General features: G+C 43.9%; 1 protein-coding gene across 1 annotated transcript in view; it reads right to left on the minus strand.

Annotated features, from left to right (window-relative positions):
* snrka (SNF related kinase a) overlaps positions 1 to 23,868 on the minus strand; it is a 137,602-nt gene that overhangs the window by 90,969 nt on the left and 22,765 nt on the right. Inside the window, exon 2 of the mRNA XM_039737366.1 lies at positions 181 to 894. Within this exon, the coding sequence (XP_039593300.1) occupies positions 181 to 769 (589 nt within the window). The 5' untranslated portion in view covers positions 770 to 894. The remainder of the gene's footprint in view (positions 1 to 180; positions 895 to 23,868) is intronic.

The raw sequence follows: 23,868 nt of genomic DNA on the forward strand, positions 1-23,868 counted from the left end.
CTATACCCACTGTGTGTATGATTATGGTTTCTGTGACGGACTGGTCCTCAGTCCAGTGTTGATACCTGACCAGTGCCCAATCCAACATTTGGGACCAATGGAGGTTCTCTTCACAAATGCCAACGCGACATCAGACATATTAAGAGACGGCGAGGAGACAGAAATGATTCAAGCACTTACCAACCGCGGGAGCATCGTACTCGTCCCCAAGCAGGATTTCAGGAGCAGAATATGCCAGAGAGCCACAGCTGGTGGTCAGCTTTTTTCCAGGTTGGAACTTATTACTGAAACCAAAATCGGTCAGTTTGACCAGGCCCTGCTTCTCAAAGAAAACCACATTTTCCGGTTTGAGGTCCCTGTGTACCACGTGGAGCCGGTGGCAGTAAGAGATAGCATGAACAATCTGGGCAAAATACTTCTTGGCCACCTCCTCGCTTAGGCCTTCCTCATGCTTCATGATGTAGTCAAACATGTCCCCGCCATCGCCCAGCTCAAGAATCAGATACAGCTTGGTCTGAGTGTCAATGACCTCATAGAGGCGCACAATGTTAGGGTGCTGCACCAGCTTCATGCACCGTACCTCCTGGAACAGGTGCCCCGTGGCCACAGAGTCCAATTTGGTCTTGTCGATGACTTTCACCGCCACCTTCTCCCCGGTGAAGACGTGACGGGCCAGCTTGACCACTGCAAAGTGGCCCCGGCCCAGTGTTTTATCGAGGTCATAGAGTCCGGCGATCTTCCCATCGTATCCCCTTTTGAAACCTGCCATGCCCTTTGCCACGAGTCACAGTCAGACAGCAAGTCCGAGGAAACGTCTGTGGCTGCTGATCGCGTCTCTCACTTCAGAGCATATCCAGACAATAAATGGCCCATGCCGTCAGTGTTCAGGCACCCCTAAAAAGGGACAAAAAAGAGAACAATTAGAGGTTTGAGAGGAAGTCATTCTGACGCCACCGCGCAAGAGAGGACCTGAAGGAGAAAATCAACTATCAGCAGCAGATGGGACTTTAGTTGATTCAGTTCTTGTAGTTCAGCTATTTTAACGTCGATCTTCCAACTCCTTACTGCTCGACATTCTGTTTCAGTACCCGAAAGTGAAAGCTGAGTATACCAGTATGTGCGAGTAAAACAGAGTGAGCCAAAAAGATCTACCACATGTCCAAGGTTTATTCTACAAAAACGCTACAAGATAAAATGAATTTCATTACGACACAAGAAAGAATTTTTGTCACTGTGTTTTAAAAACGATCTCTTCAAGGTGGTGGTCATCATTAGCGATACACTCTTCGAGATGATTCCTGAACACTCGCACGACTCGTTCGGCCATTTCAAGGAGAATACCGGCGATTTCATTGGCAAATAGTGTCCATGAGGGCTTCAAGGTTTCGAGATCAGTGCGTGTATACCTTCGACTTGAAAAGAAATCACACGGAGCGAGATCAGGCGAACATGAAGGACACCCGACATCGCCGCGAAGGGAGAGAGATCGGCTTCCCCGGAAATATCTCCCACAAACTTTGCATGGATCTTGGCGCCATAAGAGCTGTTACTCCATCCTGTTGAAACCAGGCATCCACCACATCCATTTCTTCCAGTTCTTTAGCATTTCAATGTAACTTTCTGATATCCCCCTCCTCAAAAAAGTATGGGCCTACAATGGCAAATGAAATTAACAAAAATAATTACCATATATACTCCCGTATAAGTCGGGTCTTGAAACCCGAAAAATTGATCATAAAATTAGACCCCATCTTGTATGCCCGTTCAAAAATGCGACACTTTATTTTTTTGTTTTTTTTTTTAGCATTTTCTCCTCTAATCTCGCATCAGTTTCTTAGACGCATCGAATTTTGGTGCAGCGAAGTTGCAAATTTCTTTTGCTACTTCAACGGCATTTAATTTAAAACCAGCTTCATATTTTCTTTTGATCGAATGCTCCATTATAGATAATAGATGCTCTTACGATGAAGGTGTATGAGGGTGTGAGATACAAAAAACACAAATGGGTGCAAACGTCACTTCGGAATTGTTCGGGTATTACCGTGTGGTCACGTAGGCACAATACATAGAAACAAAACAGGCCGTGTGCGCCGTGGTTACTCTCTCAGGTGGGCGGGCATTAGCATATCGTAATCTCTCGGACCAACAGCGTGAGTTTTCCACATTCGACTTATACGACCGACATTATAAAATACCAGACATTATACGGTAAAACGAAGTCCCGACTTATCCGCGGGAGAACTTATCCACGAGTATTTACGGTACTAAGAAAAAGATTGAGCATCGTGTGTTTAGATGAGTTTCAGTAATAACTAGGAATTCTGACAGCCCTTGTCCATTACACCGTTTATTCTAAACAATCCACCCAAATAGAATAAAGAATTTAAAAGCTGTTAACACAGTTTCATTTTAAAGAAAACAAATCTGACCCATTTCATAGCCATGTTGACCAAGCTGCACAAAGCCGTCAGCAGCCACAACATCTCACAGACGCAGGCCCTCAACACACAACTTGCTATTTTTTTTTTTTTTTTTCCTTCCTTGATGGCACTTCGCACATCTGCCTTTCCTCCGGAAAACACAGAATTTGGTTTGGCTGAGAAGGATAAAACACGGCGCAGATGGCTCATCGGTTTCCCATCCAAAAGCAAAAAACGTCTGCAAATGTCCAACACTCCCCATCTTTTGAACTTTTTAGTGGGTTTGATCGTCTTTTGCAAATCTGCCTGCTCCGATGCCTCAAAATGCTTTAAATATCACGTGTTTGGAAACAATGCCAGAAAGATAATGCCATTATACTTGGATCTTTAACATATCAGTCAATATCTTTATACGTTGTGTTTTACTGCACATGAATAGACAACTTGTCATCCATATTTCTTAATGACTTCTTGTACACGAGTCTCACCAAACGCCAGTCCTGATGCACATCTTCATCTATAAGAGATGAGGGTGTGTGTCATAATTTACAACTTCATAAATTAATAATTCCCAGCCAATCAGAAGGGTATTTCGTCTTCCTGCACAGACCAGGGGTGGGTAATGTCAGTCCTGGAGGGCTGCAGGTTTTTGTTCCAACCCACCTTCTTAATGAGAAGTCAATTATTGCTGATGAAGCTCTTATTGCTCAAGTGACATTTTGATGCTTCATTTTAGTGGTCTCGCTTGTTAAGGTTCCCCACCCTTAATTGTCTATTTCCATCTTAAACAGATAAGCATTCCCTGTTTTAATGGCTGCTAATTAGAAATAAGATGTAAATGACAAAGGAGCCAGCAGTTCTCCGTCTAGCTGGTTTCCATTTACATCTGTGTGCGTTCATCCTGCGCTGCCTGATTAAATAAAACACATAATAGTAAATGTGAAAGGCTGAAGATTATGCATTTTAGGCTTCATACACATAATGAGTTGAGATCCGGAGTATCTGTAATTGACTGATTGATTGTAATCTGTGTGCCACATGGATACACAGCCAATCTGTGGGAGCCAACATTCTGGCTGGGTTGTAGGGGATCAAATACCGTATATACTCATGTATAAGTCGGGCCTTGAAACCCGAAACATCGATCATAAAATCAGACCCCGACTTATATGCCCATTCAAAAATGCAACACTTAATTTATTTATTTATTTTTTTAACATCTTCTTGCCTCCTCCAATCTCGCATCAGTTTCTCAGACGCATTAAATTTTGCTGTAGCAGCGCAGTTTCCAATCTCTTTTGCTACTTCAAAGACTTTTAATTTAAAACCAGCTTCATATTTTCTTCTGATTTCTAACCCTGACCCTAATTCATACCTGGTGCCATGGATCGTGGACCATCTTACAGACAGACCTCAGTATGTGCGTCTCGGGAACTGCAGGTCTCACATTGTGGTCAGCAGCACAGGAGCGCAGCAGGTGACTGGACTTTCTCCGGTCCTTTCAGCCAACATACATCAGACTTCCAATACAACTCAGAGTCCTGCCACGTGCAAAAGTTCGCTGACGACACCGCTATGGTGGGCTGCATCAGGAGTGGGCAGGAGGAGGAGTATAGGAAGCTAATCAAGGACTTTGTTAAATGGTGTGACTCAAACCACTTACATCTGAACACCAGCAAAACCAAGGAGCTGGTGGTGGATTTTAGGAGGCCCAGGCCTCTCATGGACCCCGTGATCATCAGAGGTGACTGTGCAGAGCTATAAATACCTGGGAGTGCAGCTGGATGATAAATTGGACTGGACTGCCAATACTGATGATCTATGTAAGAAAGGTCAGAGCCGACTATACTTCATTAGAAGGCTGGCGTCCTTCAACATCTGCAATAAGATGCTGCAGATGTTCTATCAGACGGTTGTGGCGGCGCCTCTTCTACGGTGGTGTGCTGGGAGGCAGCATAAAGAAGAGGGCGCCTCACGTCTGGACAAACTGGTGAGGAAGGCAGGCTCTATTGTAGGCGGGAGCTGGACAGTCTGACATCCGTGGCAGAGCGACGGGCGCTGAGCAGACTCCTGTCAATCATGGAGAATCCACTGAACAGGATCATCTCCAGACAGAGGAGCAGCTTCAGCGACAGACTGCTGACACCGTCCTGCTCCACTGACAGACTGAGGAGACCCCACACTATGCGACTCTTCAATTCCACCCTGGTAAATGTTAACATTATACAGAGTTATTGTCTGTTATACCTGCATTGTTATCACTCTTTAATTTAATATTGTTTTATTATCAGTATGCTGCTGCTGGAGTATGTGAATTTCCCCTTGGGATTAATAAAGTATCTATCTATCCATCCATCGCAGATAAGGGATGCTCTTATGATCAAGGTGTGTGAGGGTGTGAGATACCCAAAACAGTGCAAACGTTGCTTCAGAATAGTTTGGGTATTACCGTGTGATCAACTGGGCACAGTAGAGAGAGAGGGGGGTTAGGAGCACACGCTGATTCAGCGCATTGCTGTACCCACATAGAGAAAAAAGGCCGCGTGTGCTCCGTGGTTCCTCTCTCAGGTGGGCGTTGTCTCTTGGACAGTTTTCCACATTCAACTTATATTTGCGACATTATAAAATGGCAGAAATTATATGGTAAAATCAAGTCCCGGTTTATCTGCGAGTGTATACTGTACGGTACTTATTTCTCTCAATGACATGCAAATCAGTTTATAACTCTTATGTCATGTGTTTTTAATGGATTTTGGTTGATATTCTGCCTCTCTCCATTACTGTTCCTTTCTTTGCATGCGAAATTACAAATTCAGCAGCGGATCAAATAATTATTCCCGCCTCTGCATAATCTACTGAATTAGGGCTCTGAATACTTCTAGGAATGAGAGATTTCAAGTTTTGATTTTTTATTGAATTTGCTTTCACTTTATCATTTTTGGGTTACTGATGGGCAAAAATGGCCAAGGTATCCATTTAAAATTAAATCTACAAGACACAAAGTGAGCAGAAAAGTGAAGGCGTCTGAACATGATCTGAATCAGCAGTATAAGTAAATGAGAGTGAGCATCAGAATTTAAAATATTAATAATTACCCACCAATCAGATGAGCTCTGTTTTCTAGCACGTACTAAAGCTGGAGTCAGAGCTAGAATATAAAAAAAAAAAAACACAGAGTGGGAAAACCCACCAATCCATGCCAGGGCATACCTGCCCAGACCATACCCCCCTTCATGGCAATACACCAATTACACACATTTATTTTCATTTCAGCTGACAACGTAAAGAATGCATAAAGGAAAGGAAAGTTCAGCCTCACTTGGCAGGACTGGGACTTGCTGGCAAAAGATGTAAAAAAAAAAAAAAAATGCTGAAAATATTTTACTTGCGTTTACAGCAACAAGCTTCTGTTAGGAAAAACACAAGCAAGAGACGGCCATTCACTAAGCAGCTGTGCAAATGTCCCAGCATGCACTGCACTCTCATTCACAGCTGCCCACACACACTAAAAGGAGCTGCAGGTGCCAAAAATAACCCTGGCACTCAGACGAAAGCAATCAGAGGAGTTCACCGAGATTCTTCTGTCAGGAGTCTTTATTACGGCCTCCCACGGCACCGTGACAGTGGTGTGCCAGTCACAGAGGCGTTCATTCAGGTTTTATGCCTTCTGCAGCTGGGAAGAGTTTAGGGTGGGCGGGACGAGACCACAAGCCTTTTAAACTGCAGCGGTGACATTCTCTTCAGACAACTTTCAAAGTGCTATATGGACAGCTGGGCCAATACTCTGAGGCTCCATCTTTTTGGTAACTTACTTATCCATTTAAGGGTCCGTTATCCAGGCGGAGGAGAATTAAAGAGCAGGGCTGGCCTAGTCTCACTGAAGCCAGCCGTATAATACACCAAGTACGCCTGGAGACAACCATGAGTGAATCGTGCTGAAAAGTGGGTGGGGACAATTCAATAGGGCTCAGTTCCAAACCAATCCAATGCCTTGTGGAGGCGGAGCTCAAAGTAGGGGCGAGAATTTGATCTGCAAAGGTCAGAGGTGCTCTCACTGATCTGACCTGACCTGACCGACAGCAAGCTTCGGAATGTCTACAGTCAGAAAAAAAAAAACCCTTTAGACATATTTTAGGGGGGACCCAAAAATGAGAACGTTTTTATAAATTGTGTATTTCTCAAAATTTAAATCACCCTCAAAATACTCTTATTACTCAACACACTTATCCCACCGCTGTTCTGAAACTCCATCGTTTGTGTCTTGACCTCCTCTCCATCCTGAAAACGCTTTCTTTTAAGTTCCCTCTTCATTCTTGGAAACAAGAAAAAAAAAAAATCACAGGGTGCAAGGTCCAGGGAGTAGAGGGGGACCGTCGTCATCCCGTTTTTCATAAGAAACTGCCGCACACTCAATGCTGCGTTGTCGTGATGCAGAAGCCACTTGCCTGATCGCCACAATTCGGGTCGTTTTCTCCGCACTGCATCACGCAATCGCTTGACCACTTGAAGATAAAAACCCTTGCCTGGCCCGGAGCTTCTTCTCCGAAAGCCTCTCAAACAATTGTGTCGGCTTCTGCTGCCGTTTTCTCCAAAAGTTAACAGAACTTGATGCAAACGCGTTATTCTTTCAAGTCTGCCATCACAAAATTGACGAAGACAGTAACAGAGGCACAAGTAACAAAATTACATTGACCTCACAGACCTTTCCCCAAAGACACCGCTTGGTCAAATGGTGCAGAGGGCAGTCTAGTACACGCACCCAGCAGCAGACGTCGGACTTGACGCCCCTCCAGCCTCTGGAAAACAATTCTCGTTATTTTTGGGTCCCCCCCCTCGTAAATGTGTGTCACGTGTGCAGACAGCACATTACACATTTCAAAAATAGACACAAACCTGATGCAAGAGAAAACTTTCTGGACCATCAGATTACACATTGGCATCAATGGACGAGTGGTAAACGTGAACGATACGTCGTCGCCGGTGCTGTGTGCGCTTCTCTCCGATGGTCAACATTACGACGATAATCAAGGAGTTGATGTCGAAAGCGTGGAAGAATTGGCAGCTCTAGTCATGAAAAATGAAACTGAAGAATCTGCATTTGAAGTAAACAGCGCGTCTCACCCTGTCAGAAGAACACGGATAACGTCAAGAGAGAGGATAACGAAGAGGCACAGGAGATGACGATTTCAGTGCTCAAAACACTCAAATCCACAGATCTGCCTAACAACACCAGTAAAGCAGAGACGAGGCGGCACAACATTCACCTAAAGAAATGTAACATGACTGCATAATTGGGAATGCAAACATGCCGTGACAAAACAGCCACCATGCTGTAATGCGTCGTATGTTCACAGACCACAATGCTTATCTAAACAGTTGTGTCATATAGTGATGCAGTAGTCAAAATGGCAGAAAGATATCATAGCAGACAAAGGTACTGCTCAACAGTGTGGAGCCCAGTAGCCGCGTGTGTGTGTCCGTCTGTCTCGACAGTCGCTGTGTTCATTACTACTTGCAAATTAACTATTCAGTTACCCTGTCGTGCTGAGCTCCTGAATGGACAACAGCACTTTTAGATTTTTATTTTCTCTCAGCGTCAAGTCTTTTGTTCAGTACCTTGACGCTCTCTCCCTGAACCCCAGGCACTTGTTTAAAATGCATGGACTGGAGGAATGGTGGGAGTTTAGGAAGATGCCCCATGGGTAGAACCTTTGCAGCACAGGATTTCGCTGCTGTTCACGTCACACTTTTTGACGGGTTCTCCACGGACATCAACTCTCATCTGAGAATCACGTCAGGACCCAGGAGACTAGGGCTGGCCTCATGAGGAGCAGAGTGGAGACCGACCTGGAGACTTACACTTCTGTGAGGAACTATTTAACACAAACCCAAAGACCACCACCCATTAGGGCAGCTTGATTTTCACAGAAGGGCATCACTGGGAAGGTGTCGTTATTTTACTCGGACCTGTAACATGGTGGGTCGTGGACTCCATAGCATAGCGGAAGAGACCACTCATCAAGTACTTAATCCAGTTCAGGGCTGGGGTGGTCCACTGCAGGGCACTAACAAACAAACAAACATAATTAGACTCACATGACTCAATAAGTTAGTGGAGGAACCTTCACGTTTATTAGCTTTTAATAGCAAAATGTGCGTCTTCACGTAGGCATGTTGAAAGGAAAAAAGACGACAAGAAGACCAAGGAGACAAAGACAAAGTCGATGAAGACGAAGACAAACACGACGAAGACAATGAAGATGAACACGATGAAGACGACGAAGACGAATTAGAATCACAGTGTGAAATGATGTAGCCGCTCATGCCATTTCCGGTTCGTTAATATAAATATTTTAATTCAATGACTGTCTAAAGTGTTTCAATTGTGGAACCATTTTTTTTTTTTTTATACAATACGCTACCATGGCTGTTCGTTTGTCTGTCCAGGATTTTAAATCACCTGTAGCCCGCAAACCGTTTGACCCATTGACCTGAAATTTGGTACACAAATACTACGTGACCTCTACTATCCACTTTCGGGGGGGTGATTGACCTCCAAGGTTATTTCTCTTTTTATTTTATTTTATTGTAGAATCAACTCGACAGCAGGGAGCACATGCGTTCTCATCCCTACCACCTTCATCGTCACTTCCCCTACCTGTTCATATCTTAAATCATTCTTGAGGCACATTGAAGACTTAGGTGCCAGCTTAAGTGAAAAATTAAGGAAAACGTACTAGTAATTACAACACAAACACCGACATAATCAGTTTTAACGCCAAAAAGTGGGACGCTAGGGTGGAGAAAAGAAGAGCTGCGAAGGGAGCAGAAAGCGCATCAACCTCGGAGCAAACGAATGTTAAACATACAGAAAGAGAGGATGAAGACTATAAGTCAAGTTTATTCACTGCACGATACCATTACTGGTTTGCTTATAATACCAAAACGCGTCTATGCTGGTATGGTATGATTTTAATAATTGCATTTTTGGTACTTTTTCAGTACCAGTATGCAATGCAACACTACGGTGTGTTTGAGTGGTCTCTATGATGGACTGGCAACCCTGTGCAGAGCTGGTTCCTCTTTTGCGCCCAGTGCTGCTACAGCCCGCGCATCCCCTGACTTAATTCTTTTAATAATAAAAAAAAAATGTTATCCCTTTTGGCCGATCACTCTATACCACACAAGCGGAGAGTATAATGGAAGACATTAGCAAAGGATTGTCCTTTCTCTGCAGTGAGTGCGTCACTAGAGATACACGCAAGAGAGATGGCTGAATGTTCCGGGGAGAGGTCCCCTCTAAGATGGTCAGAGGAACAGCAAGAAGGCTGCTGTGTCCAGAATGTACTCTCAATCCAGTAGAGCACCTTTGGGATGTGGTGGAATGGGAGATTGGCATCATGGATGTGCAGCCGACAAATTTGCAGCAACTGTGTAAAACCCCTGAGGAATGTTTTCAGCACCTTGTTGAATTGATGCCACTAAGACTTAAAGCAGTTCTGAAGACAAATGGGGGTCCAGCCGGGCACTAGCGAGGTGTACCTAATTAAGTGGCCGGTGAGTGTATATCAACGGTGTGCTCACATAACAAAACAACCACCTAAGACCAGCTTAGCCCAATTCCTTGTTGTGGGTCCTATCCTGGCAGCGCTCAGAAGAGTGGGTTTGCCAGTCCACGGCAGTGCAGGCCCACTGATGCGCACACCCGTAACTCCCGCTCATTCAAGGCCAGTTGGCGATGATCAGTCAAGCTATCCTGCACAGCTAAGGAAATGTGGGAGGAAAATATCTGCCATGTACTCTGCTGCTGTACCAGCCCAAAGAAAGGCTAAATAAAACACCCTGAAGACCGCATTGGTGGTGGCAGAGCCCATTCTGGTGGCACGGAGTTCAAGACAAAAACCCAACCTCACCATTTACAGGGCACAGAAATACAAATGACTCACACCAACTTGGATTGACATGAGACAAAAAAAAAAACGAAACCTGTGAGTCTAACGCCTGTGCCGCGCCAGTCCTCTTATTAAACAATAACCTGCTTTCACGCCAAGTTTCAGTTTCAGTTCATTCTTGGCAAAGCACCTTAATCTCCCTTTTCTAAGCGTCCCACAAGATTTCACTCTTGGTCTTATTTCCTGTCCCCTTGAGGTTTGGCAGAATGCACGCTTCCTTTCAGCCCGACATTAAAACCCAACAGATGCAGATCTCGCCTCCTTCTGGCGCTCATTTTCCAGCTCAGGGTGTAGCCCGACCACATTCAAAAATCTGCGATCCGAGTGAACTTTTCACCCCTTTCCGCATGTGACGGACAAGATTTAAGATCTGGAACGACCAAAGCACTCTGGGTTCATAATTGATGCCCATTAAGCAAGTCAGATACACATCTGCAATGCAGAAAAATACAGGAGCCATGCGCGCCTCCGTTCACGTTAAGTGGGCCTGCCACTCGCCAACGCTGCTGTCACATAAACAAAAAAAAAACACTTGTGAACTCGTGTGATATGGCAAAGTAAGCAAAAAACACCAATCCATCAACTGATAAGCCACACATAAAAGCTTTAGTTTACAAAGTCATCAATAAGAGAAAGAACTGCAGAAAGAAAAATCACTTTACTACTTAGGTCTGCTTTTCCATGTCTACACTTTTAAATAATAATAATACAGTGATGGCATATATATATACAGTATACATACATACATACATACATACATATATTATATACACATACTGTATATATATATATATATATACATATATATATACACATATATATATACATATATATATACACATATACATATATATATATATACACATATACATATATATATATATACATATATATATACATATATATATATATATACACATATATATATATATACACATATATACATATATATATACACACATATACATATATGGATGCCCCGAAGGACCAGAGGAGGGATTGCGCCTCCTCCAGACCACGAGGGGTGACCGCCCTGGTGGCTTTGGGGACCACGGAAACTGAGCATGGAAGCTCAACCCTATAGGGCCCCGTGGTCACCGCCAGGGGGCGCCCACATGCCGGAGGATCCCTGGCACTCCACATTTCCGCCACACCCAGAAGTGCTGGGGGTAGAAGAGCAGGGACGCCCGGAGTGCTTCCGGGTGCGCAGCCAGTACTTCCGCCACACTGGGGAGTGCCGGCGGAAGCTAATCGGGAGGCACCTGGAGCACGTCCGGGTGGGGATAAAAGGGGCCGCCTCCTTCCATTCGATGGCTGGAGTCAGGTGAGGAGAGGACAGAGCTTGAGGCATTGGGTAGAGGTCTGGACTTTTGGGGGAGTTATTTGAGGTTGTGTGTGCTGTTGTAAATAGTAAATTATGTATAATAAACGTGTGTGAGTTGAACCATCGCTGTCCACCTGTCTGTGTCCAGGCTGTCTTCCACAACACACACACACATATATATACATACAGTCACACATGCGTACCTGAGGATCACCATCCAAGCTCCTCCCAGATATGTAATGCCAAGTGGGGGTGCTACCGCTAACTGCCGTTCTGTGTTCACCCTTCACAGTCCAGAGGAAATGCCCAGTGAGCATAACTAACCCCATCCCTTCTGGTCCCGGGCCTTTAAAAGGGATGACAACCCAAATGGAGGCACCTTTTGACCAAGGAGACAATTGGAGGACAGAACCTCCTTATTCCGAGTTTATGTCACCAACAGAAGCCTGATGATTGAGGCCACATTGCTACATGGCAGCGATTCTGTTGTTTTTCACTCCACTGTATCTTACTTCGGTTTATAAAAGAACATGTTGGCACCCCAAACTTCTTTTTGACTCACTTGACTCTTCTTCCCTCGACCACATCTGAGCATAGTCAACAGAACGGCAGAGCCATTAAATCTCACCAACCTGGTACACCTGCTTTGCCAACCAGGTCAACTAATTACAAGTGCAACAGTCCAATCTACTAAATGCAGAAGCCCACCACAAGGTGGCCGATTTCCACCTACCCAGCTTTTTGTTTGATATTTGAGAGTAGGGCCACCTGGGAACAGTGGCCAAGGCACGAATGGGCACACCTGGTCACTCCCCTTTTGACGGGAGAAGCCCAGAGGGCGTATTTCAATTTGGAGTAGCAGGCAATGGCAGATAATGCTGCACATACTGCACATGTGCGATTTGACACGAGCGTCACTTTCAGATTCATTAGAATCACTTTCAATTTCATTGTCCGTTTCAAGGATTCAGTTCGTTATCCCTGCTCGTATATCCCTGTCAAGAGCGTGCAACACCTGGGCTGATGAAAAACGTTTCCTACGAGACGCCATCATTAGGCTAGGAGAAGACGTGTTTACATTATTGCCCGGGTAATTCTCACGCCCGTCGCTTACGCAAGACATGCCCATATAGTTTCCTGAGCAATGCTCAACACTAATGCTGTTGGCACTTTTACAGCCCGAGTAATCCTTGCGTCTAATGCGTACGTGATGCTCTGGACTAATGCCTTTTACGGCCTGAGGAACGGTAGGGTCTAAGGCTAATGAGGTTAACTTTACACTAAACCAACCTCACACAGTTGATGCCGGTGTTTGGGCAGCACACTGCTATCACGCACTGCCCACCAAAGGCTTCCCCCGCAACAAATGTCTACCCCAGTGCTTCAACATGATCAGGACGTCACTGAAGTCAAACCCATATCCTTCAATGTTATTGGGATTTACATGAAATCAAAAGAGTATGCTTTGATGCGATTGGCTGTCAAGAGGGAAGATGTGCGGAGTACGGCGCGACAGGGAGGCGGTCGATTGTGTGGCGCACCAGGAAGGTTGGGTTAAAATGGCGGGGTTTTGGCGTTATCTGTGATTTGCATCTTAACCGTTTTGGTACCTGCGCCAAGATCTGAAAGTTGCCATCAATACAGAAGTCCAAATTTTAGTGCCAGTCCGACATTGCCTCCCATCACCTTTAATTTTGATCATAAACCTTTCACGCTGAACGTTACGAAAATCCTTGTGAAAATCATATGTACCTCTCCGATTATCTGCTTTTAAAGCTTCCTGCAATATATTAGCGAAACACAACCTCCTCATCCGAACTCAAGCTGACTGCTCACTGGTGCCCTTCTACGAGACGTTTGTTCCCCTTAATAACCACTTTCATTAGTTTACCTTTGAGGATGACGATTGATTGATGGTACAGTAAAACCTTGGATTGTGAGTAACTTGGTCTGTGAGTGTTTTGCATGAGGAGCAAAATTTTTAAATAAATTTTAACTCGATAAACAAGGGAGGTCTTGCAATACGAGTAATCCGTATACGCTTTGTCTGCCGAGCGTCACGTGATCACAGCTGAGCTGATGGTGGTTCTCTCTTTCTCTCGCTGTGGGATTGTGGGTAAGCGTCTCCCATGCTTGGGCTCAGTCAGCGTGCCTCACTCATATAGTCAACATCCATACGAGCGTATACGGTTTACTACAGCATTGTGACCCCGTGTGTGTGCTGTGACGTGCATGCGAGTCTTTGTCTTGCACCCCAAAGCATGAGGCGGAGTCTCAGTACTTTAGCAAAATCAGCTTTTATTCAGCTTGAAACAGGAAGAGAACGGTTATTTGTTGTAGTGGGATCTGCCGCTCTCCTATACACCGACACAGGGTCAGGGCCAGGGTGATGGCAAGTAATCCTGCGCTCAGAATGTAGAATATTCCTTGCATCACCCATCAATGGCAGAATTCAGCGCTGGGAGTCTGCGGTTGCTTTGGGACGCTCTTCTGCGTGTCGTCCCGTTAAGGGGGGTATCCCAAAGAGTTTAGAAACCTTACCCTGCGTAAAACATTTTTTAATTTTGTGTCCAAGTGTAGTGACTCTTCAGGCAAAAGCAACTGTCATTGGAGAGGCTGCTTGTTAAAGTCGCAAAAAAAAGAAAAAGATTCCAGTGAGCCAACAGATAGCAGGGATTCCGTTCCAACAGAATAACCTTCCTCCTCCTCCTCCTCCTCCTCCTCCTCTCGTCTCCCTTACACCAGCCACGATTCTTTTTAAAGGTAAAGTGCAGGTTAATTTGTTTGATGTATTTTTACTTTACATTTTGTATTAAGCATTTTTATATGAATATTTTAGGGATGGGTGGCATGGTGGTGCAGTGGTGGCGCTGCTGCCTCACAGTTTGGAGACCCGGGTTCGCTTCCCGGGTCCTCCCTGCGTGGAGTTTGCATGTTCTCCCCGTGTCTGCGTGGGGTTCCTGCCACAGTCCAAAGACATGCCGGTTAGGTGCATTGGCGATCCTAGTGTGTGCTTGGTGTGTCCTGTAGTGGGTTGGCGCCCTGCCCGGGATTGTTTCCTGCTCTGCGCCCTGTGTTGGTTGGGATTGGCTCTAGCAGAACCCCATGTGACCCTGTGTTTAGTTGGATTGATATTTTTGGGTTGTGGAACGAACCATCAGAGTTTCCATTATTTCTTATAATTTAATATTGGATTACAAGCACGTTTCCGGAACGAATTATACTCGCAAACCAAGGCATCACTGAACTTTTCTTTTTTTGTCCCACAGAGTAGTACTAGGGTGTTGTACCGTGTTAGCCATTATGAATGTAGTGAGATGTCAAGCAAAATGACTCCTTTTATTGGCTAACTAAAAAGATTACAATATGCCAGCTTTCAAGGCAACTCAGGCCCCAATTACATCTTTGCCTGAAGAATGACCGAGGTACAGGTAATCTTTTTAGTTAGCCAATAAAAGGAGTCATTTTGTTTGACTGTCCCACATAGGAAATTTAGCTTTTACACAAAATAACAATTACAGAAAAATGACACAAAAAGAAACACCAAAAAGAAGCAAAGGCAATGAAAGGCTATGAAGTATTTTTAAATGAATACTGAACACGGCCTTTTGTGGGTTGACATGCTTGCACAGGGGCCTTGACTATCCTCTATTGACTGTAAACAGCCTGAAGCTATCCACAGGAGCACACTTGACCTTGGCTCTCAAGTGAACTACTGAGGTGGCACAAACCTACTGCAGCACACGCAGCACGTCTGCTCCGCTCTGAGGAAGGGGACCGTCAACGGCACACACACACACGCCGCAGGCTAAGAGACACACGTGTACACAATCTCGTTTGTTTAGCCAATAGACAAGATGACTCAAAACCTCATCCCTTCACTTCCTAAAGGCTAAGCAGGGCTTCTGCTTCTGCTTCAGCTCCACGTCTCGGCGGTTTGGTTTGGATTCCCGCATCTCTCTGCACAAAGAAAAGCGTCCTGGCTTCATTAGTAAAGGCACTAATCCTTAACTTCCACTGGCACTCTCGAGTTATGCGATTCACCATTTAGTTGAAAGAATTCTGCTGGATCTGCTTTATGAATGCCATTGAGAATTTTGAAGACCAGTGCCCACATTTCTCATAAGAAATCTGACAAATGAGAGGAGACCATTCAACCCAGCAAGCTCATTTGTTTAGCTAATAGCTAAGCTGTCCTAAGAATTGCACTAAATGTGATATACGGCTGGCAGTGTATGCCGGCCAATACCCCCACGCCACTAGGTGGAGTCCTCCCTGCAACCTGGAGGTACCCCAAATTCCTGCAGGGCATCATGGATATTGGAGTTTTCCTTCACAGCCCTGCTGGATACTATGGGGGCCACCAGGGAGGCACAAGGATTTATACTTTAACTATAATCCGGAAGTACTACAAGAAATAAAGTACTTCCGGAGTGAAGAAAGAAGAGTTTTCATCTGACCCGGAAGTGCTAGGGAGGCACGCGGACGGAGGGGCAGAAGCACTTCCAGGTCAAGGAATATAAAAGGACGATGGGAAACCCCGGCAGATGAGCCGAGTTGGGAGGAAGGGTGACTGAGCTGCTGGGAGCTGTGGAGGATTGATTATTGATCAATCGTTCATTATTGATTTATTATAGAATAGCGGAGGTGCTTTGTGCACTATTTAAAATATCAAAGTCATTATTTTGGACTTTTATCTGGTGTCTGACGCATTGTCTGAGGGTTCAAGGGGCAACAGCGCCCCCTATCTGTCACAATGTCTGATTAGGATAAGAATTTGGCTTACCTCACAGTGGGACGTGAGAGGCGTCTACGAAGCGTCGTACGCCCAGTCCAGTGAGGACTAGTAGGCCATTCTGCTGGATCTACTTTATCGATGCCATGCCATTGAGAATTTTGAAGACCGGTGCCCCTATTTATCATAAGAAATCTGACAAACAAGAGGAGACCATTTAATCCAGCAAGCCTATTTGTTTAGATAATAGCCAAGATGTCCTAAGAATTGCGCTAAATGTCTGACTAGGATACGAATTTGGCTTACCTCACAGTGGGACGTGAGAGGCGTCTACGAAGTGTCGTACGCCCAGTCCAGCGAGGACTAGTAGGCCACGTACAACAATGAAGGACGTCATGATTTTACAGCAAGTTACAAGTCATGCTGGTGTTTTGTAGTTTTCTGATACCAATGACGATGAAAAACCATTATAAGGTTGGCTACTATGCTAAGCTGCATGTAACTGTTGCCACTTGACCGCAACAACATGAAGAATAACAACATAATGAGCACCGAGATGGAAAGACAGAGACACACAAACACCAATAAACGGACACGTGTATTTAACATGTGGATTATCCACAGCCGTACTTTCAGAAGAACCGCCATCCCACTGTTAAGGCCACAGGAAACACCTCAAATAGTTAACAGTTACTGAAAGAAGCCACGGCTGTAAGTCTCGTTAACTCTTCCAGTGTTCCCAATCACCTTCTGCAGTTGCATGTTGTGCCCCTTGTGTCCCTGACAGACCCCAGGCCCGCCCCGCCCCTCTATCTTCTGCAAGGCTCTATCTAGCTGACACCCCAGGAGTCTCCATCTGCCTTCTTGAACCTTCCCAGGTGTCACATGCATGTGCTGAAGAGCCCTAGTGACTGCAATTCTACTGCCACTCCAGGGGTTGGCACCATTTCCTCTCTTCTTCCCTCTGCAGTCCTCTCCCTATGGTACAGTTTGCATCCATGTCCACCTGTGTGCTGATACAGCGATATCACTTGTGACGAATGTGATGTGTGCTCATCCACACTTGGGCCACGGATCATTAAGGGGGCGCTGATTTGCATGAATGCACCTTGTTTTAACATTTAGGCATGTGGAGTTGTGGGCAAATCGTACGAGTCTCCGTATTACCTGTGCTGTAAAACTCATTACACACCCGAATCCTCGCTACTGCGAAGATGCCTTATCTCTGTGGCAAAAAAATAAAGATAACGTTAGCACAACTTTAGGCGTTTTTCCCACCGCAAGAACTTTGTTTTCAGGAACCAATGAGTTCCTGTTTGATGCCACCTTGTGTTCCCCACCGCCACGTTTGGATGCTGCATTCCCACTGCACAACAGCAACTGTAACCTTCATGGAAAATATGTGATGTGCAAAAACAAGAGTGACGTGGTGCGAAGTGAGGTGCGCTTGGGAGTTCACAGGGCGATCTCCGCACCTTACTGCTACGAATCGGTTGCGAGTTCACGCGATTACCACATCACTGTGGTGGCTCTCGTTAACAGCACAACGGGGAGGTGCCTGTGATAAAGAGCGAGGCGCTCCATCTTCACAGGTAGCTCTCCGAAGTCCAGACTACTAACATTTAGAAGATGGCATCAGTGTTTGTGGTCAACCAATCAGCACAATTCATCACCCAAGCCCCACCTACAATAATTCCTGTTTGAACGGAAATACTGTACCTTGGAGTAGAAGTGTGAAAGAAAAATTAACTGCTTGCAAGCTACTTAGGGTTAATAGCTGATAAAAGGCAGGTTATTCATACAGGCGTCTGTCATAAGTAAGCTGAATTTCCAGTTTCTTTAGGAACGAATCTATTTGACACGGGAAAGATGACCTTTCCTTCTTTAGGGTCTATCAGACAAGTGAATTAAAAATAAGAACAGATGGCCCATTAGCGTAATAAAATAAAATGCTTAAGTAAATGATATATTTTTTTTTTTGTTATAAATAAGGGGAAGGGGGAGACGTAAAGAAGATGAAATTACAAAAAGCCAATAGAAAAAAAATGTAACTTTGCTCTTCTGCCTTGCAACGTAGAATCCAGGACTGAATAAAAATCTAATTGATTGAACTTGTCCTGTTCTTCCACAGAAGTAAAAAAAAAAAAAAAAGTGCTAGGAACTAGTCAAGTTCCTCCATGCCAACCTCGCTCATCCATTTCTTTACAGACCTTGCTTTGTGCCCAGGGGCACAACAACAGAAACATTTATTTCTATACCATATTTTCATACAAATGATGGAGCTCAAAGTGCTTTACAGAATGAAGAAAGAGAAAAAAGACAAAATATAAAATAAAATTAGGCAACACTAATTAACATAGAATAAAAGTAAGGTCCGAAAACAGAAAAAACAAAATCTGCAGGGGTTCTGAGGCCACGAGACCACCCAGCCCCTCTATGATCTCAATCAGTCCTCACGGTTTTCAGGCTTCACATGGAAGAACTTGATGATGACGGTCATGTGGATCTCTGGCCTTCAGTCCATCAATGTAAGGACAGCATGGTGCTTTGATCGGGTAGTGGTGGCGCAGATCGTCACCACAGAAAACCGGAAAAAGAACAGCAGACAAAGTCAGGGTTGTCGGGTTGGAACAGGAAGGGGCCATCCACCTAACTGTCCCCACAAAGTTGGGAGCATGAAATTGTCCAAAATGGCTTCGTATGCTGAAGCATTAAGAGTTCCTTTCATTGGAACTAAGGGGCCAAGGCCAACTCCACACCATAATCCACCCCTTCCACCAAACTTTACACTTGGCACAATGCAGTCGGACGAGTGCCGTTCTTGTCAGACTCATTCATCGGATTGTGTGATTCGTCTCTCCAGAGGTCACGTCTGCACTGCTCTTGAGTCCAGTGGTGGGCTTCACACCATTGCATCCGACGCTTTGCATTGCACTTGGTGATGTCAGGCTTAGTTGCAGGTGTTCAGCCATGGAGACCCATGAAGCTCTCTCTCTACACTGCACTGTTCCTGAGCTTTTGGAGGTCTGTAGCTATCGATTCTGCAGAAAGTTGGCGACTTCTGCCCACCTCAGCATGCACTGTTCCTGCTCTGTCATTTGATGTGGCCTACCACTTTGTGGCCGAGTTGCTGACAGCCGCTGACAGTTGACCGTAGAATATTTAGTAGCAAGGAAATGTCACGAATGAACTTATTACACAGGTGGCATCCTATGACGGTACCCCGCTTGAATTCACTGAGCTCCTGAGGGCGACTCGCTCTTTCACAAATGTTTGTAGAAGCCATCTACATGCCTGGGTGCTCGAGATTATACACCTGTGGCCATGGAAGGGATTACAACAACCGAATTCAATGATTTGGAAAGGGGGTCCCAATGCTTTGGGCACTATAGTGTAGGTGGTGTCATGTCGGTCCTTAAAACGTTTCAGCTTTTGGAATTTCAGATTAGAGATACTCTGTAGTAGTAGTTGTTGTTGTTGCTGTTTCACTGTCACATTTACTACAATGAAATTCCTACCTGCATGATCTCTCTGGCACCATGATGGACAGGAATGTGTTAAAATCCAAAACTTCATTTTAATTACCACTGTGTATTACGATAAAGAGAAGGTTAACGGATGTGGTGAGAGAGGAGATGAAGGGGATGGGCGTGACAGAGCAAGATGTCGAGGACAGGAGGAGATGGAAAAAGACAATCTGCTGTGTCGACCCCTAACGGGAGCAGCCGAAAGAAAAAGAAGAAGAAGATTGCAAAAAATCATTCACGGCTGGTCATGTGTTTAAATCTCAGTGCAAAAGCATCACACAACCGAAAATACCTCACCGGATTGTCACTGCAGTCCACAGTACCCAAGACGTCACTCCAGACACACTCACTCTCAGCACGCCCATTCCAAGGAATCTGGTGTGTGTACTCATAAAATGCATGTTTCGTTTTGAGAGATGGAACATACAATGGATGCTATAACATAATAAAGGAAATTTTAAATAACAAAAAAAAAAAAAACGATTTTTAAAATCGGGAGTGGTCTCCCATCGATTTTCTCATATACTCAGATGTGGGGATGGATATTTGAAGAGTAAACTGCAAGACAATGATTATGTTTATATAATATGTACATTAAAAGAACCACCAACGACAAATCAAATCAAAATAATAATATATTGAACAATTATTATTAAAGTAAAAATTAAATAAACCGGACTCTGCAGCTGCATGAAAAAAACTTAAAGTACCACTTCTGGTTAACGGACATAGCCCAAAAGTTGATAGAAATCTACAAATACTGTACTTGTATGCAAACTTTGGTTGACTTAAGTGGAAGCGTACTCAAGTTACAGTATCGTGTTTACACACACACACACACACATAGACATAATTCCAAAAATGGTATTTTCGGACACGGGGAGGTCTAAAACGTTGAGATTCATCAAAATCGAATTTTTGGACGATTCCAATACTTTCCCTAAACTTTGTATACTAGAAAGTAAAAAGGCTAATAGAGGAAGTGCTAGTCCAGTGGTTCTCAAACTGGGGTCTGCGGTCCCCTAGAGAAATGATTGCATATTTATACTATTTATATTTTTACAATTATTAACCTTTACCATCCGAGGGGAAGTAAGTGACTGAGCTCCGTCGTTACCCCCACCACCTAGACCCGACCACTAACCCGCTGTTCCGTTATTCGCTGCCACCGCATTGTTTTCCCACCGTTATCGCTTGGCACAAACCAGCCCTTATTATTTTTATCATAATCAAAAATAATCGATTCTTTCGTAGAATCAACACACTCGCGAACGGTTTTCGTATATTTTAGAAGCAAATAAGAGCGCTAAAGGTGGATACAGATAATCAACAAACAACATATTTTACATTTTTACTGTTTTTAAGTGGTGAAATTGCCCGCTCAACGCAAATGAAGTAAAAGTGTTCATAATGAGACAATTCAAAATAAAGTGACAACTAAGAGGCGGTTTAAAAAAATCGACAATGAAGAAAAGAGTCTTGATGATCCGGATCGGTCTACGTCCATCCTATTAAAATTTTAACTTAAATTTAATAACTAAGATGTATGTAATATTTTCTGAAAAAAATAATTGTCAAAAAATGTTTCATTCACAGCAGCCTGTACCTATGCAGTGCCACGCAGTGGGTATGTGGCACCCTTGTGCAAAGTATTTGTCGCCCTCAATTATCTTGAAATAATATCGATTATTTCAATTCTTAATAAAAGGGTCCGCAAGCCATCGAACAATTTTTAAAGGGACCGCCACACAAGAAATTCTAAAGAAGTTTGAGAACCGCTGTGCTAATCCAAAAGGTCGAACCACAGGGGTCTCAAATGCCAATCTTGGGATACCCACTTTATAACTGCTCATAGAATTTATTATTCATTTAAGACAGATGACGGTTTATGGCCACCTGACCAACACACCTTTAGAAGCCTTCTGAACATCCCACTCCAAAGCCATGAGTGTTAATATGGCGCTGCCACACATCCATTTATGACAAATGTGTGATGGCAAATGAGGCGGGGGCTCCTTTATACCAACGGCATCTCACTGGGACTGGGGCTGCCAAGTCAGGAGTTTTGTTTAATTTTAAATTTTTCTTACTTTGTAGTCATTCCTGTGTGTGTGTGTGTGTGTGTGTGTGTGTGTGTGTGTGTGTGTGTATTTTTTAATATTTATATACAGTGGTGCCTTGGTTTGAGAGCTCAATGCGTTCCAGAAACGTGCTTGTAATCCAAAGCACTTATATATCAAAGCAAATTTCCCCATAAGAAATAATGGAAACTCAGAGGATTCGTTCCACAACCCAAAAATATTCACATAAAAATGATTAATGCAAAATATAAAGTAAAAGTACATAGAACAAATTAACCTGCACTTTACCTTTGAAAAGAATCTTGGCTGGTATGAGGGAGACGAGAGAGAGGAGAGCCGGAGGGTTATTGTGCAGGACGACTTTCACTACAACTAACGGGATCCCTGCTATCTGTTGACTCACTGGAATCTCTCTTTTTTTTTTTTTTGCGACTTTAAACAAGGAAACCTATCAATGACAGTTGCTTTTGCCTCCTTTTGAGGATTTCATAGAAATATGATATTGCATTGTTGTTAAACAGGTTCATCGCTTGCACTGCTACAGCCTTATTCGGGTGGAGCTTTTCTACTCATTTTTTTGGTACTCTTCTATTATCATGACGCACTGTAGTGAGTTTCTCTTAAAAGTAAAATGAGGAGCCCGGCACACACGAGAATCTCCGACTCTTATAAAGAAACTAATTATATTGGAACGGAACCAGACAGAACCTTAGCCCCAATTTGATCCCCTTTGATAAAGATGTCCTTTATGGTTTTAAAAAGAAAATAACCACCCAAACAATTAAGTCAATTAAGCAAACAAGAACATACATCATAAACGACCAAACAAAACAATAAAAAAAAACTTTAACCAATCCTACACAAACCCAGAACAAATAGATACTAATTAATATGACCACCCCCTTGACCACCTCTATAATGCACTCCACAGAAAAGGAAATGAGACAAGAACAAAAAAATAGAAGAAATACGACCATTTATGGACAGCACAAAAATATATAAATATATATATACAGTGGTGTGAAAAACTATTTGCCCCCTTCCTGATTTCTTATTCTTTTGCATGTTTGTCACACAAAATGTTTCTGATCATCAAACACGTTTAACCATTAGTCAAATATAACACAAGTAAACACAAAATGCAGTTTTTAAATGATGGTTTTATTATTTAGGAGAAAAAAATCCAAACCTACATGGCCCTGTGTGAAAAAGTAATTGCCCCTTGTTAAAAATCTGGTTGGGCCACCTAACTGTGGTGTATCACACCTGAGTTCAATTTCAATGAGCCACCCCAGGCCTGATTACTGCCACACCTGTTTCAATCAAGAAATCACTTTAATAGGAGCTGCCTGACACAGAGAAGTAGACCAAAAGCACCTCAAAAGCTAGACATCATGCCAAGATCCAAAGAAATTCAGGAACAAATGAGAACAGAAGTAATTGAGATCTATCAGTCTGGTAAAGGTTATAAAGCCATTTCTAAAGCTTTGGGACTCCAGCGAACCACAGTGAGAGCCATTATCCACAAATGGCAAAAACATGGAACAGTGGTGAACCTTCCCAGGAGTGGCCGGTAGACCAAAATTACCCCAAGAGCGCAGAGCGACTCATCCGAGAGGTCACAAAACACCCCAGGACAACACACTAAAGAACTGCAGGCCTCACTTGCCTCAATTAAGGTCAGTGTTCACGACTCCACCATAAGAAAGAGACTGGGCAAAACGGCCTGCATGGCAGATTTCCAAGGAAACCACTGTTAAGCAAAAAGAACATTAGGGCTCAGTCTCAATTTTGCTAAGAAACATCTCAATGATTGCCAAGACTTTTGG

Source organism: Polypterus senegalus, chromosome 15, assembly GCF_016835505.1.
Source record: "Polypterus senegalus isolate Bchr_013 chromosome 15, ASM1683550v1, whole genome shotgun sequence".
NCBI lineage: Eukaryota > Metazoa > Chordata > Cladistia > Polypteriformes > Polypteridae > Polypterus > Polypterus senegalus.